Source organism: Carassius carassius, chromosome 19 (genome assembly GCF_963082965.1).
Source record: "Carassius carassius chromosome 19, fCarCar2.1, whole genome shotgun sequence".
In the NCBI taxonomy this organism is placed as follows: Eukaryota; Metazoa; Chordata; class Actinopteri; order Cypriniformes; family Cyprinidae; genus Carassius; species Carassius carassius.
The window spans coordinates 27,193,066-27,213,118 of record NC_081773.1 but is presented as its reverse complement, the minus strand read 5'-3'; the positions used below and the strand labels follow the sequence as shown (position 1 = coordinate 27,213,118).

The window sequence follows — 20,053 nt, the reverse complement described above, 5'->3', positions numbered from 1 at the left end:
AACACAGCTTTGGGGTTTTGAGAAATGTAAAACTAAGAAAAATTGGAAAACCTAAAGACAAAATGCACTATTTGTGCCATTTCAGATTTTTTTCTGCACTATTTCAGTCATTTGTTCTTTCTTCCATTAAAAATTGTCAGGTTGTATACAAAACTTTTACTTGAATTAGTATGCTTGTGATTTTCTTTAAATTAAAAGATTCAAACTAAAAGCATTTTCACTGGTGGTCCAAGACTTTTGGACCTCACCGTATATTCTGAATATCTCATTTAATGTTTCTCACATCAACCTGACACGAGCAGAGCAAAACAAAACACAGCAGTTCTTCTTTTCCCTCTTTATTTGACTCCAGTTTCTCTCAGTTATAATTAATGCTTATTATCATTAATCTGGTAAGTCAGCTCCTGCCTCTGCACTAATGAGGGGATTGAAATTTAATTGACTCCGTTGTAGCCCTAAATGATGGTATTAGTCAATGTCCGTTTGGCTTTCAAGTAAAACCTCATTACAGTTTCACTCTGGTCATAATTGTGGGGATTTGTCCTTTATTGGCTCTGTGATATCAGCCTTAATTTAGTGGTTTCTCTGGGGAAGTTTGCATGTGCATGATTCATAATACCTGCTCATCTGCTCCAGTAAGAGTTCACTAAACCGTACATTTACAGGGGCGTAAAAAGGTTTTTTCCCCCTTCCTGTTTTTTTTTATTTTATTTATTTTTGGCATATTTGTCACACTTAAAAGATTCAGATCATCAGACTAATTTTAATATTGCACATAGATAATGCAAGTAAATACAAAATGCAGTGTTTAAATGATGATTTCATTTATTAAGGGTAAAAAGCTGTCCAAACTTACCTGGCCCTATGAACAATTAATTGCCCCATCTTGTTAAATCATGCAAGAACTGTGATTAACCAGATTATTTTAGAAAGTGGAGTTAAATTTCACTAGCCACACACAGGTCTGATTACTGCAAGACCTGTTGAATCAAAAAATCACTTAAATAGAATCTGTCTGACGAAGTGAAGCATGCTTAAAGAGCAACACATCATGCCATGATCTAAAGAAGTTCAAGAACAGATGAGAAACAAAGTAGTTGACATGTATCAGTCTGGAAAGGGTTATAAAGCCATCTCTAAGGTTTTGGGACTCCAGCGGACCACGGTCAGAGCCATTATCCACAAATGGAGAAAACATGGAACAATGGCGAACCTTCCCAGGAGTGGACGACCTACCAAAATTACTCCAAGAGGGCAACGACGACTCATCCAGGAGGTCATAGAAGAACCCAGAACAACATCTAAAGAACTGCAGGCCTCACTTGCCTCAATTAATGTCAGTGTTCATGATTCAACGATAAGAAAGAGACTGGGCAAAAACAGCATCCATGGGAGAGTTCCACGGCAAACAAACAAAACAAAACAAAATAAAGGTTTTGGAGTGGCCGAGTCAAAGTCCGGACATAAATCCGATTGAGATTCTGTGGCATGACCTTAAACCATCCATTCATGCTCAAAACCCTCCAATAAACAATTCTTTAAAGAAGAGCTGGCCAAACTTCAACCACAGTGATGTGAAAGACTCATTTCCAGTTATCACAAACACTTGATTGCAGTTGTTGCTGCAAAGGTTGGCACAATCAGTTATTAGATTTAGGGGGCAGTTACTTTTTCATGTTGGGCCAGGTAGCTTTGGACAGCTTTTTTCCCTTAATGAAATCATCATTTAAAAACTGCATTTTGCTCATTTTACTTGCATTATCTTTATGTAATATTAAAATTAGTTTGATGATCTGAATCTTCTAAGTGTGACAAATATGCAAAAAAAAAGCGGCACTGTAATTGAACTGTACTTGTGTCTGTAGGTGGGCATTGGGCCAGGCATGGGCTTTAACGTGAACATGGCCTTCACCGGGGGTCTGGAGCCGCCCATGGGAGATGCAGACTATCTGGCAGCATTCAGGTAACACCGTCACCCATATATACATTTTACACCAAAATGACAGACGGTCTGTATAGCCTTCACATACAGTAGCATATTAGGGTCTTTGTTTACATATATAATGCAGCTCAGCATCTAATTGCCATCATGAGCTGACAGTGTTTGCCATCATGAGTTTTTGTACTAGAAATCAAGTCAAAAGAGTTCAAACTCTTTAATACCTAGAAGTAATTTTTGCTGTGTAGTTTTGATCCCATTATATCCTGTTATCCCAGCCCTCAGATACTGATGTTAGTTGTTTCTGGTTTGAGACCAGCATGGTTTAGAGGCTGATACTGAATCAGTGTTTTGCACCCAGAATTGCATTTTATTTGAAAATCTGCAGAATGGATCCAAGTTAAGCAGTGACACCGTACTGATGAAAGAATCAGTAGACCCTTTTACTGACTAATCAGTAAATACTCTTAACTAACACAGAGTGATATGTGCCTCACAGTGTTTATGTATTTCTCTCAGTGTATAGTTATTTACACCCTTAGCCTATTTATATTACCAGCAGCTGCGTCAGGGATTTTTATTTAGGCACATGTGGCAGAGAGTGGCCTGTTCAGGGCTGTATTTATCGCAAGGCCAATGTGCTTTTATTTAATGGGCAACCCCAGTGACCTCACAGCCAGCAGAAGTACTGTATTTCACCAAAGTGTGTGACTCAAAAAAGGATTTGATGATTGAGAATGCAGGAGAATCCATAACTGACTCTTGAAAGCTACAGGGAACACACTCCAGTTTGTTGAGTTGGATCAATGAACTTTGTCTTTTTCAGCCTGACATAAATTGATAGGAAGGACATTTAAAAAACTATTTAAAAGAGAAGCAAAGGCTCTGTTCCAAAACCTAGTGAGCCTTAAAGGGATAGTTCACCCAAAAATTAAGATTCGTTCATCATTTACTCGCCCTCATGTCATTCCAAACCTGTATGAGTTGCTTTCTTATGTTGAACATAAAAAAAGATAAGATATTTTGAAGATTGCTGGTAATCAAACAGTTGGTGGTTCCCATTGATTTATTGATTACCAGCAATCGTCAAAATATAATCTTCTATGCTCAACATAAGAAAGCAACTCATACAGGTTTGGAATGACATGAGGGTGAGTAAATGATGACAGAAATTTCATTTTTGGGTTAACCCTTTAATAGGCTACTGCTTCTAAAGTGAAACCTCATAACTGACCGATTTGAAACGATCATGAAACGATTTTGGTTTTCATTGAGTTTTATTCATTTTTGCTTATTTTGCTGATTCATTATAAGATTGTGTTCTTAATCTGAATTTTGAATCATTAATTGCCAAATTAAGGTTTGTTAGCTATATATATATATATATATATATATATATATATATATATATATATATATATACACACACACAGTTGGTAAAATGAGTATTGAACACATTTTTCTCAGTAAATATATTTCACAAGGTGCTGTTAACATGAAAATTTCATACATAACATACATAATCTAAACAAAACAAATAATTTCAGAAGTTATGTTACATGTAATAAAAGGAATGACACAGGGAAAAGTACTGAACACATGAAAAAAGGGACGTGCAAAAAGGCATGGAAAGCCAATCAGTAATTAGAAAGCAATCCTGGCCTTTGACAGTGTAAATTAATATTAGCTGATTCAGTCCCAACACCTAGCAGGATGATGAAGATAAAACGAGGATGGACATTTCAGCGAGACAATAATCCCAAACACAGCCAAGGGAACTCTCAGCTGGTCTCAGAGAAAAGAAAGTAAAGCTGCTAGAATGGCCAAGCCAGTCATCTGACTAAAGAACTAAAGAAGAGGCCCAAGGAACCTTCACTATTTAAAGACTGTTTGTGTGGAAGAATGGGCCAAAATCACAGCTGAGCATTGCATGCATACCAACAAATGCTTTTGTATGAAGTCATTCCATTTCGTTACACATAATTAAATTTGTGAACTTTTTTGTTTTGTTTTCTTTCTATGAATGGATTACTTGGGTTCTTACTGACATCTGGTGAAAATTTCAAATCAACAGCCCCTTTAGAAAAATATATTTACAGAGAAAAATAGTGACGTGTTCAATACTTATTTAACCCCCTATATATATATATATATATATATATATATATATATATATATATATATATATATATATATATATATATAGTTTTATAAAATGTTTTTAAATAAACATTTAATTTATTAAATATATTTTTATTAACTATCAAATATTTATGTATTTTATTATTATTTATATATATATATATAATTTGATTAAGTTATATATTTATATTTTATTACTATATATTTTATTACTCTAAACAAAAATCATTATTTAGTATTGCCTGCCGGCTTGGATTGTGTTGCATTATAGTAGTATCTCATCCGTTCAGAATGCACATGATGCTGCCTTAAAATGTGGTCAAAAGAAGGTTTTTTTTTTAAATTGTGCTGCATACGTTTTTGCTTTTGTGTCAGTTTCTAACTTTTAAAATGAAAACTACAGAGGCAGAACCAAACAGAGCCAAACCAGCTCACTGGTTTAATATTGCTTAACCAACACCCATATGACAGCCAAACAGTGTGAAAAGCCCCATTTCCACAGGGATTTTCATGAACTGTAGGCAGTTCTTAAAGAATTGGTTGGAGAATGGGGTCTTGTAACAATCTGTATAAGCACTGCTCATCCGTTGAACTGTCCCTTTTATCTGTAGCAGGGGCTGATGGGAGTCTTTGATGGCGAGCCAGTAAAGCTGAGCCCTATTAGCATTGGTGTTTGGGGCTATTAATAACCCCCTCCCTCACGGTGAGGGCGCACGGCCGATTCGAGACGCTCTTTGAAGAGGGGCCTCCGTGCCCAACGTGTTCAGGCTGCCACGGCAGGTAGATTGCTAAAATATGGCCTACTGCAGGGTGATGATAAGACAGGATAGTCCTCGCTCATCCCTTTTTTTTCAAAAACAGACCACCTCCTCTTCTTTGACCCAATCGGCCTGCTCTCAGTCTGTCCGACTGTTGTCGTAAATCTCTCCCCAACACGTCCTGGATAAATTCACCTCACCTCCCTTCAGCTGCCTTTCCTCACGCAGGGTCTAAGCGATGCCAGCTGAGTCCGACCCGTGATCTCATCTGCTTCACCCGTATTAAGATGCTCCGGTTCAGCTATTGAGAATCAGTCAGTTGGAAAAGCTTTTAAGCTTTGTAGTTTGATGCACATCTTCCTTCGTAAAGACTGCAGGGATGTGAATCGCTTTAAGTCGCTTTACGTTTCCGTATGACTCACAGACAAGTGTGTTGCCAGCCGCTGTATTCATAACCTGGCAAACACCTTTACTCTACCGGTCCATTCATACTGATTCATCCATGGCTACCAGGCGTCTGCAATTCTCGTCCCACCCAGAATGCTCTCATCCCCCTGTAGACCGTCTGCTGTTTCAGGGTAAACAGATCATTTTATAATTGCCGTGACAGATGTTGTCACTCACTTTTAGATTGCAAAGAGTAAAACCGCAATGCACATGATATATATTGAAAAAAAATAATTTTTATTATTATTTGCAGTTATTTTAATTTTGAAAAACATGCATGTCATGTAGTTATTACGCAGCTGAGACAATTATCTTAATAGCAAAATAATTAGCAAAAACTAAAAGTATCTGACATTTGTAAGTAAATTAAAAGTTCAGTTGTTCAAAACATATTACATAAAAGCAGTTGTTAGTTAATCTTTACTGATTTAGTTTGATTTCATTTTTACAACTGGAACTTTTTAGGGAAAAGCTGCTAAATGACTAAAAGTAAGTTTTATTGAGAAGTTGCTTATTCAGTCATGTATAATTATTATTGTAAAACTGAAAATAATAATTGTAAAACAATCTATATTGCTGTTATTATTATAATAATTATTAATGTCAAGTGCAAATGCTGCTGCTGTTGTGGAATGACCCAAACCATCTTGGTGTCAGCGTTTGCCTTCTACATGAGAGGAGCTGTGTAGCTCAGGATATATGTGTATTTATTACTCTACTGTTTGAGTCACAGAGGCACCTGAGCTATTATTTTAATCAAATTACATGCAAATCTGCTCATGATTCATTCTGAGTCGAAGGACACTCCATGTTAGTGACTCAGAGTTACAGTATCTGTGTGCTGTAGCGGTCCTGTGTGCCCCAGTGATCCACCCAGATAAATGGATGTGCTCTCTCTCTCTCTCTCTCTCTCTCTCTCTCTCTCTCTCTCTCTCTCTCTCTCTCTCTCTCTCTCTCTCTCTCTCTCTCTCTCTCTCTCTCTCTCTTTCATGTTTTCTATCATCAGTTACTCTGCACAGACGTTTCTCAGAGTTTGATTTAATGATCCCTCGAGACTAAGAAGGGAGAACACAACACTTCATATATTTCTGTCTACTGCCTTCCTGCTCACGCCTTTCTTTCTTTCTTTCTTTCTTTCTTTCTTTCTTTCTTTCTTTCTTTCTTTCTTTCTTTCTTCTTATTTTCCATATTTTTGTCTTCTTTTTTTTCTTCTTATCGTCCCGTTTTATCTTATGTGTCTGTTTTTCATTTTTGTCTGTTCTTTCTTTCATTATTCGGTTTGTTTGATTGTCCTGTCTATCTTAGTCTGTTTATTTTGTTTATTCATTTGTTCTATATCTATTATTTGATTATTTATATTCTGTCTTTTGTTTGTATTTTTGTTTATTAATTATTTTTGTGTTTTGATTGTTTGTTCTTTTAGTTCTTTGTTTTTGTCTGTCTTTTGTTTGATTGTTTCTTCAATATCTCTTTTTTAATTGTTCTTTTGCTTTTTTGTATTTTGGTTTATTTGTTTGTTCTGTATCATTCTTTTGATTATTTTTATTTTTTGCTTTGTTGTTTGATTTTGTTTTGTTCCTTCCATATTTTTCTCTTTCTATCATTAGTTCTTTTTGTGTGATTTGTTGTCTTTATTTTGTTTATTTGCTCCTTCGATATCTTTCTTTAAAGTGCATGCTTGTTTGTTCTTTATTTGTTTGTCTTCATTTTGTTTGTTCCTTCTGTGTCTTTGCTTCTGTCATGTTTTATTTCTTCCTACTTATCACTTTCCCTCTTAATGCATGCCTCTTTCATGTTCACCCTCATTTTTTTCCACCTCTCTCTCTCTCTCTTTCCCTCATTCTCTCCCTCCGCTCGCTGTGTTTCCTCCTCAGTGATGTTTTGTGGGCCTCTCGAGACAATGCATGCCTTACGGGCAGCACCTTCTTATTTAGACCCAGCCAGTGCCACGTTGCATTTGCAGGGGATCAACTCTAGGATGAAGAAAGGAGGAAGAAAAAAGATAAGAAATTGGCTCTAATGAAAACCAGAAGCCCAGGCACTCTCACCGTGAACTTGGATACAGAAAGGAGAATTGAAGTTAATTCAAACCAGCTCTTTGCAATGCCAGATGACAAGGCTTTGAAGTGCCCCCCTCCCCACCGCCTTTACTCTCGGCGTTCTCGCTTGTTTTTTTTTTTTTTCGTTGGACGGGGGAGCGATTGGAAAAGCCTTTGAGACTGATGGATAGCCATGTCTAGCGTTAACCCTTCAGTGGCCATTTTTTGGTTTTACAAGTGCAGGATCTTCTGCTCCAAACCGCTCTTGGCATGTTCCAGCTCTGGGATTTGGTGGAGCCGTTAGGTGGGATCAGTTTTCGAGAGCCTCGTGGTTCCAGTCCATGTAATTTGTCTCAGTCCATTGCAAGGAAAGTTGCGCAGGCTAATACTAATTACCAGTCATAAATCCTTGCCTCATCTTGCACGTCATGGTTGAGTCTTCCTCATCTGTGGATCCGTTTTCTGGGTGCCCCCTGGCAAACATGACAGAAAGTTTCCCTGAATAAGCTTTTGGACAAGGTTTCAGAGTTTGGGGTGGAGCAGATGAGCATCTAGAGAGATGGAGGTCACCGTCTGTCTTGTTCGTGCCATGAGAGGAAGACCTTTTCAGAGTGTTTGTGTGAGAGACAGAGAGAAAAAGCATTTGCAACATTGTATATCCCAGACACGGGGTCCTGTGCTCTCATGCCAAGCTCCACTGTCTTCCCACTGACCTCACAGCGAGGCATCCACTGGGGAGAAGAGGAGGAGGAGGATGATGAATACCTTCTCACGCTCTGTAGCTTCATGTTCCTGAGACTCCGAGCCTGTTTTCACACTTGCTTTAATTTCGGTTCGAACCACAGTTTGACAAATTGTGAATGGTCTTGGAGTTCACATGAATCCAGCTTTGATCGTTTGTTTATGTCTGTCTTTCTTTTGCTTGTTTGTTTGTCCTTTATTCTTCCTTTCTTTTTTGTTCTTACCTCCATCCTTCACTCCTTCCTTTGTTTCATGTCTCTGTTTACTCATTTTGTCTGTAGTCTTTCTTTCTTTCTTTCTTTCTTTCTTTTGCAAATATTTCTTGATTACTCTCACACAAATTGCAAGTTCATATGAATCAATCTTTCAAACTATTTCAGGTCATGTCTTTTTTTTTAATGCAAGAACCTTTTTTTTATTCCTTTTTAAATCCGACTTCCATAATTTACTGTATATAGTATGTTAAAAACAACATCATCAAGATTACTTGCTGAAATTAACAAACATCTTTTTACACAATATGTACTCGATTCACTACAGTGTGAATAGAAATGGTCTATTATACATTGACATAGTTGGTAGATTTTTGAAATTGGTACAAGGAGAAACCAACATTTTTGTGAATCATCCAAGGCGCCATGATTAGCAACAAATGTTGATAATCTCAAATTGGCGAAAAAATTTACCTGGCCGATTTTTAGTCATGTCTGTTTTGAATTACTTGTCATATATGCTTGCAAATTTCAACGAAAAAAAAAAATTATGTTACAGCATAACTGAGTATTTGTCCTCCTGTATGCCCTTGAATTTCAGCTGCAGTCATAGTGAGAGAATCCAGATATTTGCGTTCTTTCAATTATGTCATTATTGAATGTAGAGCCCAAACCGCAGTCTGCAGAGATCCTCTCTGTGAGTTGTCATTTACTGATCTGACTGTCAGGCGGATGGTCCGCTGGATCTGAAGGGGCCCCTGCGTGCGAGTTCTGGGGGAACGTGATACTGTGTTCAGGTGCAGCGTGTGAGGCCACGAACATTTCCCAGTGGCCCTCTCTGTGCAGAGTGTGCTCATGACTGATGAGAGGAGCAGCGTATGATGCATGCTTAGTGTTAGTGAAGGACTCCACTCGCTGTCTTTATGGACAGGCTTTCATCGGTCATGGAAAAATATGGAAATATTAGTGGTGTTTTTCATCATCTTTATTGTTAAAAGTCATAATGTATATTTATCTGGTTTTCACAGAATTAGTCTCTTCTAATCATATTCAGCAAGCCTTTAGGGAGGGATGTTTGGTGTATATATATACATATATATATATATACAGTCATGGCCAAAAGTTTTGAGAATTACATAAATATTGGAAATTGGAAAAGTTGCTGCTTAAGTTTTTATAATAGCAATTTGCATATATTCCAGAATGTTATGAAGAGTGATCAGATGAATTGCATAGTCCTTCTTTGCCATGAAAATTAACTTAATCTCAAAAAAACCTTTCCACTGCATTTCATTGCTGTCATTAAAGGACCTGCTGAGATCATTTCAGTAATCGTCTTGTTAACTCAGGTGAGAATGTTGACGAGCACAAGGCTGGAGATCATTATGTCAGGCTGATTGGGTTAGAATGGCAGACTTGACATGTTAAAAGGAGGGTGATGCTTGAAATCCTTGTTTTTCCATTGTTAACCATGGTGACCTGCAAAGAAACGCGTGCAGCCATCATTGCGTTGCATAAAAATGGTTTCACAGGCAAGGATATTGTGGCTACTAAGATTAAACCTAAATCAACAATTTATAGGATCATCAAGACCTTCAAGGAAAGAGGTTCAATTCTTGTAAAGAAGGCTTCAGGGCATCCAAGAAAGTCCAGCAAGGGCCAGGATGGTCTCCTAAAGAGGATTCAGCTGCGGGATCGGAGTGCCACCAGTGCAGAACTTGCTCAGGAATGGCAGCAGGCAGGTGTGAGCGCATCTGCACGCACAGTGAGGCCAAGACTTTTGGAAGATGGCCTGGTGTCAAGAAGGGCAGCAAAGAAGCCACTTCTCTCCAAAAAAAACATCAGGGACAGATTGATCTTCTGCAGAAATTATAGTGAATGGACTGCTGAGGACTGGGGCAAAGTCATATTCTCCGATGAAGCCCCTTTCCGATTGTTTGGGGCATCTGGAAAAAGGCTTGTCCGGAGAAGAAAAGGTGAGCGCTACCATCAGTCCTGTGTCATGCCAACAGTAAAGCATCCTGACACCATTCATGTGTGGGGTTGCTTCTCATCCAAGGGAGTGGGCTCGCTCACAATTCTGCCCAAAAACACAGCCATGAATAAAGAATGGTACCACAACACCCTCCAACAGCAACTTCTTCCAACAATCCAACAACAGTTTGGTGAAGAACAATGCATTTTCCAGCACGATGGAGCACCGTGCCATAAGGCAAAAGTGATAACTAAGTGGCTCGGGGACCAGAATGTTGAAATTTTGGGTCCATGGCCTGGAAACTCCCCAGATCTTAATCCCATTGAGAACTTGTGGTCAATCCTCAAGAGGCGGGTGGACAAACAAAAACCCACTAATTCTGACAAACTCCAAGAAGTGATTATGAAAGAATGGGTTGCTATCAGTCAGGATTTGGCCCAGAAGTTGATTGAGAGCATGCCCAGTTGAATTGCAGAGGTCCTGAAAAAGAAGGGCCAACACTGCAAATACCGACTCTTTGCATAAATGTCATGTAATTGTCAATAAAAGCCTTTGAAACGTATGAAGTGCCTGTAATTATATTTCAGTACATCATAGAAACAACTGAAACAAAGATCTAAAAGCAGTTTAGCAGCAAACTTTTTGAAAACTAATATTTATGTAATTCTCAAAACTTTTGGCCACGACTGTATATACAGTACAGACCAAAAGTTTGGAAACATTACTATTTTTAATGTTTTTGAAAGAAGTTTCTTCTGCTCATCGAGCCTGCATTTATTTGATCAAAAATACAGAAAAAAACAGTAATATTGTGAAATATTATTACAACTTTAAATAATAGTTTTCTATTTGAATATACTTAAAAGAAATGTATTCCTGTGATGCAAAGCTGAATTTTCATCATCATTACTCCAGCCTTCAGTGTCACATGTAACATCCAGTCTATCACATGATCATTTAGAATTCATTCTAATATTCTGATTTATTATGAGTGTTGGAAACAGTTCTGCTGTCTAATATATTTGATGAATAAAAGGTTAAAAAAGAACTGCATTTATTCAAAATAAAAAAAAAATCTAATAATATATATTCTAATAATATATTTTCTTTACTATCACTTTTTATCAATTTAACACATCCTTGCTGAATAAAAGTTTTGATTTTATAAAAAAAAAGAAAGAAAAAGAAATACTGACCCCAAATTACTGACCAGTAGTGTATATTGTTATTACAAAATATTTACATTTTAAAAACATAGCTTATTTTTTTTACTTTTTATTCATCAAAGTATCATAAAAAAGTATCACATGTTCTGAAAAAATATTAAGCAGCAGAACTGTTTCCAATTTTGATAATGAATCATTATCATAAAACAATCATAAAAACAATTATTTTAAATTGTAATAATATATCACAATATTACATTTTTTCTGTATTTTTGATCAAATAAATGCAGGCTTGATGAGCAGAAGAAACTTCTTTCAAAAACATAAAAAATAATGTTTCCAAACTTTTGGTCTGTACTGTATATATATATATATAGGTATATATAGGTGTGTGTGTGTGTGTGTGTGTGTGTGTGTGTGTGTGTGTGTGTGTGTGTATATAGAAGTGCTGTCAAATGATTAATCACAATTAATCATCCAAAATAAGTTTTTGTTTACTTAATGTGTGTGTGCTGTGTATATTTATTATGTATATATGAATACACATTCATACAGTATATATTTTGAAAATATTGACATGTTTTCATGAATATATTTATATAATTTATATTATATATAAATATATTTAATATACAACTATTACATATTATTCAAAAATATAAACATGGATGTGTGTGTATTTATATACATAATAAATATGCACAGTACACATTATGTACATACACTTTTATTTTGGATGAGATTAATTGTTTGACAGTACTTATATGTATTTATTGTGTTCAGTTATATATATATACATATATATATATATATATATATATATATATATATATATATATATATATATTAAAATGTAAAGCATGTGTAAAACTTAGCATGTAAAACTTTAAATTGTATATCAAGAGATTTTTTTTCTTTCTTTTTTTAAGGTAAATGTGTAAAAAGGGTAATTCAGAATTGCAACGTATAAACTTGCAATTAACTAGTTTGTATCTAACAACACTGATATTATCATAAGCAGTTGTGAGTTATAAAGTCTGAATTGTGAGCTTGAAATTACGAGAAAAGTGAGTAATTGTGAGGAAAAAAAGTCAGAATTGCAAGATACAAAATTGCAATTGCAAGAAAAAATAATAATTCAGACTTGTGAGATAAACAGTTGTAATTACCTTTTTTTATGGGTGGAAATGGGCTTCCATTATTTATTGGTTATGAGACATGAACTGAAAATAACAATCTGTCCTAATATTCACTTCAAATGTCAATCCAGTAATTAAATAATAAGATAAAATTTATGGAAAACATCATGGCAAGTCACGGGTCAGCAGGTGTGGGAACCCTGAGCAGTAGTTAGCAGTAGCACTAGTTAATTGTAGTGTCAGACAAGAGAGGTGACGTGAAGACGTCAGAATAGCAGGAATCTAGAAACTTGTATCTGTGTGCGTGTGAGAGTCCCAGTCTGGAGCAAACACTTCAAAGGTCAAAGGGATTTGACAAAGGCCCTATCTTCTCGTGAGAAATGATCCCTTGGTCTTGGTAAGATTCGCACGGGAGCTCCTGGAGGGAAAACATCACATAAGACCTGCAGAGCTGAGTGTGCTTTAAGAAAGAGGGGCCTGCTGCTCGTTCACCGACGCTGTGGGTCTTCATAGTGGCATGGTGTGATTTGATTTGTGTGCTTTTTGTGTCTGTGTGGTCTAGCCTGTGATTAATCCCGCTTCTTTTTTTTTTTTTGAGGCAGTTGGATTGAAATGCAGGAATGATCATATCCGTCAGCAGAAGCAGCTATAAAGAGCCCAAATAAGTTGACAGTCAGCAGAGACAGGAGTTTGGATGGCTCCTACTTCGAGCAGGACGCAGTTACGTGGGTCTTAAATCTCAGCATCCATGGCCTAATTAGTAAAGCTCTTTTTCATCCCCGCATTGACGCTGTCTGATTCATGAGAGCACGGGCTTTAAAGAAGACTTTTCCACACAGGCTTGATAATTGATCGTGTGGTTTTCCAGAGAAGAGGCACGTTTTTTTTGTGGCGGGGGGAATGTGATGATGCAAGCAGTTTTGGCGGGCGCCTAAAACTCGCTCGTCTCCAAACATCAAAAGGAAAGACAGGAGGTTCTGGCCACTCGCCCGAACCGCTGCTGTCATACCGAGGACCCCTCTGTGAGTCTGCGGCTGCCCTCAGAGTGCCTGTGGCCTGTGTGTAAAAAAACTAGAGCAAGGAAGACTTTATGTGGGCGTCCTGCTGCTGTTTCTGGCAGGTGGGGAGGGCCTCGATGTGAGGTGCCACCTGTGATGGAAAGTGTGACTGTTGAGCAAACCTCAGCCTTTTTCCCTTGCTGTGTTAGTGTATAAAGGTCTCATTAATAGGCATTCTAGCCTGAGATCTTGACCCTGAAGAGATCAGTTCAGCCAAAAATTAAAAATCATTCATTTATTAAACCTCATGTTGTTCCAAAACCTGACTGACTGTGTTTTGCAGAACACAAAGAAAGATATTTACATTTTTTAGGTTTTTTTTGTTTTGTTGATGTGTATATTCAATACCATAGCACAGGTGCTATGTTCAGTTTCGGTCAGATATATGAACAATTTAATATTGAAATCAAGTCAGAAATGCATCTTTTGCTTTGTTGTTGGAAAATAGGGGAATATCTATCCATCTATCCATCTATCCATCTATATATATATATATATATATATATATATATATATATGTGTGTGTGTGTGTGTGTGTGTGTCAAATGATTAATCTTAATCACATCCATATATATATATATATATATATATATATATATGTGTGTGTGTGTGTGTGTGTGTGTGTGTGCTGCGTACATTTATCTTGTATATATAAATTCACACATAGAGCATATATTTTGAAAATATTTCAATCCTGATTAATAATTTTGACAGCACTAATATATATATATATATATATAATTTTTCTTTTTTTGTTGCTTACATATTTTACTTCAGCTTGACATCATTTAATCCTCATGTACAGTCCATATTGATTTTATTTATTTGTTTTGTTCTAATACTTAAATAGTGTTGTTAAATGTAAACTTTAGCCAACTTCAAAACGAATACCTTTTTTATACTGTACATTATTATATGTATATTATGGTATAATGTCATTTGTAGGATTTAAATTGGTTGATTTTAGATTTTGTTTTCAGTTTATTTATACAAAATAGTAAAATTTTATTAGTGACAGTTTGGGCAAAACGTTAAAATAATTATTACATTTGGCCTGATTTATCAGATTTTAGTATCCTTGCATGCCTAACATAACACCTTTCTTTTTCTTTTTTTGATCTTGCAAGTTTATTTTCAAGCACTGATTTAAAGTCCTCAACATGTACTAGCACGAGTCACTGTTGACCATCAAAATAGTATCAAGCGAGTTTGTTTACACCAGCTGCCCACACAGACACCACTGCGCTTACCCAGACAGCACCGAAAACACGCTTTTCTGTGACGCAAACTCTGTTTGACTCTCAAAGCCTGCTGTCATCCTCTCTGAAGCCGCTAGACCTCCGGTAAGTCAGGCAGTGCAGTCAGCTGGGCTCGGTGTGGGGCACATGGAGGAATTGGGGTGAGGTTAGGTACTTTAGGATGGAAAATATAAAGCACAGATGTGGACCTTGGCCATCTTAGGAGCTGGGCCGTTTGACCGCCTGTGGCAAGAGGACAACTGCCATGTTCCAGAGGCCAGTGAAATTCCAACCACATCCAACCAGAGCTGAAGTATAGTGTGCAACTGTCCACCACAGTTAATGCAATGCAAATAGCTGTGTGCGAAAGAAACCTCCCTGCGAGGAGCATGCATGAGCCGTCATCACCATCATGTCTAATAAGGGTAAGCTGTGTCATGTCAACGGAATTATAAACGAAAAAAGATACAGTTCCATTCAAAAGCTTTATTTTGTTTCTTATTTTTCATAAAACAGCCTAGAAAATGTTTAGCATTCGGAATATTTGAGTGTTGTAAAACCAGCATTTTAAGTACGTTTATTTGTAGTTTGAGTGGAAGAATGGGCCAAAATCACTCCTGACCAATGCATACGACTAGTTTCTCCATACAGGAGGCATCTTGAAGCTGTTATTAACAACAAAGGCTTTTGTACAAAGTAATAAATCAATTTCAGTAAGCGTGTTCAATACTTTTCCCCGTGTCATTACAATTTATTTCATAGAACTTAATTTCTGACGTATTTGTTTTGTTTTCTTTGTACGTATGGATTACTTGGCTTGTTACCGACATGTGGTGAAAATTTCATGTCAACAGCACCTTTAGAAATATATTCACTGAGATGAATGGTGACGTGTTCAATACTTATTTTACCCGCTGTGTACATGTATATTTTTACCGTAAACTTGCTGCAGGGAATCTTTATTAACAGACCATTGAAATGGAACCTTACACAAATCAAGCCTGTAACGTCAGCTACACCTACACTGGAGCAAAGAACGCCAAGCCACCCGCCCAACCAAGTCCAGTTATATATCCAATTTCTCCAGCTGCAGTTCAGAAAGAGAAATCTGCCATCTTAATATAGCCTCACAGCTGTGAGCCCAGAAGGAATGCAGGGTCTGGCTGCAGTCATAAACTCAAAGTCAGAATATCCTTCGCCTAATCAATGTGCGTGTCGTCTTCTTCCGACATGAGCTTTGATGACCCTTAAAAAGTCTGATCCCCATTGCCAAGACAAACTGAATCGGAGGGTGTGTGGATGTGCATATGCATAGATGTGTGTGTCTTACAGACAGAACGGCTGGGATTGTTTTCACGCCATGCACACACCCCAGTCATGTTGTCATACAACCTCTGAGCTCCAGGCCGGCGAGTCCAACGGCTGTCTGTGCAACAGGCAATCTTGGTTTAGGAATCGCAATTTCACCACAGAATGGTCCATGAATCATGCTGAATCTACTTTTGCTTCCTGGAATTTAAATGTCTCTGCTCTTCCCATGATGGCAACCGATGTTTTGGGGGAGTTTGGACTATATTTAACACACAAAAGCACTGCTTCATCATCTTTGGGTTGTTTGCCATGAATGTTTTAAGGGATTGTTCACACAAAAACTAAAATTGACATCATTTCCACAGCCTTATGTCATTCCAAAGCCTAATGCCTTGTGAAACACAAAAGAATGCCGCGTTCCCACCGAAATTACCCGGAACATTTGTACCAGGAACTTTTTTCCCCAGGAACTTTTTTCCCCCCAGACCTGTTGCTTTCTGCGTTTCCACCGCGGTGTAAATGTCACGCTGTCTGGTCTCTGTTTCCCTGAGTCTCCACTAGTGGTCTCACTTCCCCATAGGCACCTCACCGTAGGCACTACAATTCCCACAAAGCCTTGTCCCTTAATCACAGTAATTGCACTCCTGTTAATTGCACTCAGGTGTCTTCACTTGATAGTCATTACCCTGCCTATATTAACCGGTCTTTTCTGTTTGTCTTCATAAAGTCCTTTCATTCCATCACCCAGTTTCCTCGTCTTCCGAGTGTCCTCGTCTTCCGGATTTCCTGTTCTCTTTCCTGTTCCTTCCCTGTTTGTTTATTTTTGGATGGATTTATGGTTTTGACCCCAGTTTGTTGGATGTTGATTTGGATTACCCATTAAAACCCACACTGCAATTAGATCTCTTGTCTCCTGTGTTTCCGTTGGGTCTCCGATTGTAACAGTAAACTACCGGAAAGATTAGGCAAATAGTCTGGTGATGTAGGTCTGCGCGCGTTTCACAATACAAAGTTCACTGATATTGGACGTGCATCCTCGGTAGTTCAGACTTTGTGCATTCGACTCGGGAGTGTGATGTACGAGACGAGACACATCCGGTAATTCTGCAAACAGCAGCGTACTTAACATCAGTCAGCTGACCATGGCTACTGCAATTTTCCTCTCTGTATATTTACAATAAAATGAAACAGGATATCAAATACCACTGCCTCCTTTCATTTTCATTTAAACATAATAACAGCTGCAGAAATGTACTTACTTAGTTCAGGGATATGTGTCTATATACAGCCATTACAATGAAATGAAATATTATATAAATTTGCCTTTTATTTACATTTTAACATATAGATTAATTGAATACAGACCAAAGATAACCTGTTAGACTTACCCAAAATGAATATTTTATGTATAACCACTAAAGAGACATCAGAGCCAGCGGCACATATCAGAAGGTCTAGCCGAGGTGAGGCTGCTCTCTGCGGATAGATGATCACTGAGCTCCCGCTGATCGTGTGGAGCTCACGTCTCCGAGATCGGCGAAATACATTTTTAAATAGGCGCTGTCTTTATAAATAAACCACAGATTTGAGTTTTAAACAACTACATTCTCGCCTGAAATACTTTTAAAATGACATTTCATGACACAATAACAGTAATATTTTGAAAATGATCCAAATAAATGGTTGTTGAACTCAACCAATGCTGCGTGAACTCAACCAATCAGGATGTTTAGCGCCCAAGTCCCGCCCCCGAAAGTTCCGGAACTTTGAAAAAGTACCATTTCGCCAGCAGGGACTTTCTGAGGGGCATTTTGTTACCCGGAACTTTATTTAGTTCCTGATTCCTGCGGTGGAAACACACCAAGTACCAGACCAAAGTCCCTAGTTCCTGGGTAAAATTCCTGCGGTGGAAACACGGCAGAAGACTGTTTGCAGAATGTTTACACTGCTCTCTTTGATACTTTGATAGTTACTGAATAGTGACCAGGTCCTGCCGGGACCTATGAAAACGCCATAAAGACATCATAAATGTAGTCTATATGATTTCTACACTATTTTAGAAGTCATGGAATAGCTTTAATTGAACATCAAGTCACCAGTCATTGATAATCTTGCTTGAAATGTCTTTTATATTTTTTATTGAATGGGAAAAAGAGCAAGAACATTCAGTTTTCTGTTAACTTTTAATACAAGAATAGCAGATCTCAGCACTTTCATTTTCTTATATGAATGTTGTATTTTAAAATTTGGGGGCAATTTTACTATCAGCTTGCACCAGCGATAACCCTCATTTGGCAAAAAAAAAACCTGTTAGGATTTGCTAAAGATACTCAGTGTGGAAATTAGCACCAAAAAGCCATGGTCTGTTATTTTGCGACTTACCTTATTGAATATGGATTTGTAGGAGTTTCCCTTTTGATCAGTAAATTTATTAGAGGAGAGTATTTAAATTAATCTCTCTCAAAGTTTTGCACTCGTCAGTTCACTGGTATTTGTGCAGGCGATAATTTGCGCTGCTCTTGGTAGATTGCGCTGGTCTTTATGGAATGAGATTTTGCACTTTGTCAGAAAATCACCTGCATAATTTTCCTCTCCCATCGTCGCTTTTACAAAATTGCGCTCTAACGCTAATTTGCCCCATTTAGTAAATCTGGCTCTTAGTCTTGTAAACTTTAAACCATACCATTCTTAAGACCTAGACTTTCCATCTTAAACCATTAAAATCTGTAATAAAAATGTGTTTTCCAACTATGATAATCTAAAGAAAGAGTCGATGTGTTAAAACCATATTATGCTTGAAAAAGATTTTTGTCAATTTTCGCACATGAAAATGAGACGCGAAGAAAATAAAGAACTATTTGGTAAATGTTGCGTGTAAACAGAAGACTTTTTCCAAAGTCGAGCTGATTTTTTGTTGCTGTAAATAAAGCAATGATTCTTGGAATCTGTTTTACAAGGAAATACAATTTCAGTTTTTCTACTTTAAAACAGCATGTTTAATTCAATGTTTCTTGCCATTTCTTAGATTATTTATGACATTTACTTGCAACTTCTTATTTTTTTCAGTATAGAAAAGATTTGTTTAAAATGTAATTCCCATCACAGAATTCTGTTAAACACAATGCCTCAAATGTCTTATTGTGGACAATGTGATGGGAATTGTCATTTTTCATTTTCATTTTTATTAGAAAAAATAAACTAGCGAAAATGTGAAAGGTTAGTTTTAAGAGGTTTTATTTTCCACGTCCAGAGGGACAAAAGTGCCCATAGTTGGAAAAACTACTTATAAATATCTCCACCCAAGTAAATAATAAAGGATCGGAAAAACTGATCGTGAATAAATATTGACAGAACTTTCGTTTTTGGCTGAACTATTCTTTCACGAACTCACATGCTCTTGTTTTTGTGTTTTTGAAGGACGGTGGTAATGCCAATTGCGAACGAGTTCGCTCCAGACGTGGTGCTGGTTTCTTCAGGCTTCGACGCTGTGGAGGGGCATCCACCACCTCTGGGAGGATACAAGCTCACGGCCAAATGTAAGTGCTCTGCGTTCCCCTGTACTTAGGAAGATTCTCGTGGGATGAAGCGGTTGGGAGCAAATAGATGAGTCACTGACGTGGAAGTCAGCCTTTGTCCCACTCCTCTCTCTCTCACTCGTTTCTCATGTCGAAAAGCTTTCATTTCAGTCAAATTTATCATGTGCTAATACCACAAAAACAAGAGACCACACTCTTGTGTGCAAAGTCTAATCCCAGAAGGGAGGGATTGTACCAGTCATCCTTTCTCATACTTCCAGATCCCTGCTGTTTTTCCTTCTTTGTTCCCATGTGTGTGTAATATCAAGATGGCATTCCGGGCCTGTTTCTAAATCAAACATTTAATGATTGT

The 20,053-nt window shown here is 37.4% G+C and overlaps 1 protein-coding gene across 1 annotated transcript in view; it reads left to right on the top strand.

Annotated features, from left to right (window-relative positions):
- LOC132095497 (histone deacetylase 4-like) overlaps positions 1-20,053 on the top strand; it is a 224,292-nt gene that overhangs the window by 182,865 nt on the left and 21,374 nt on the right. The window contains exons 22-23 of the mRNA XM_059500553.1: positions 1,866-1,963; positions 19,583-19,701. Coding sequence (XP_059356536.1) covers positions 1,866-1,963; positions 19,583-19,701 — 217 coding nt within the window. The remainder of the gene's footprint in view (positions 1-1,865; positions 1,964-19,582; positions 19,702-20,053) is intronic.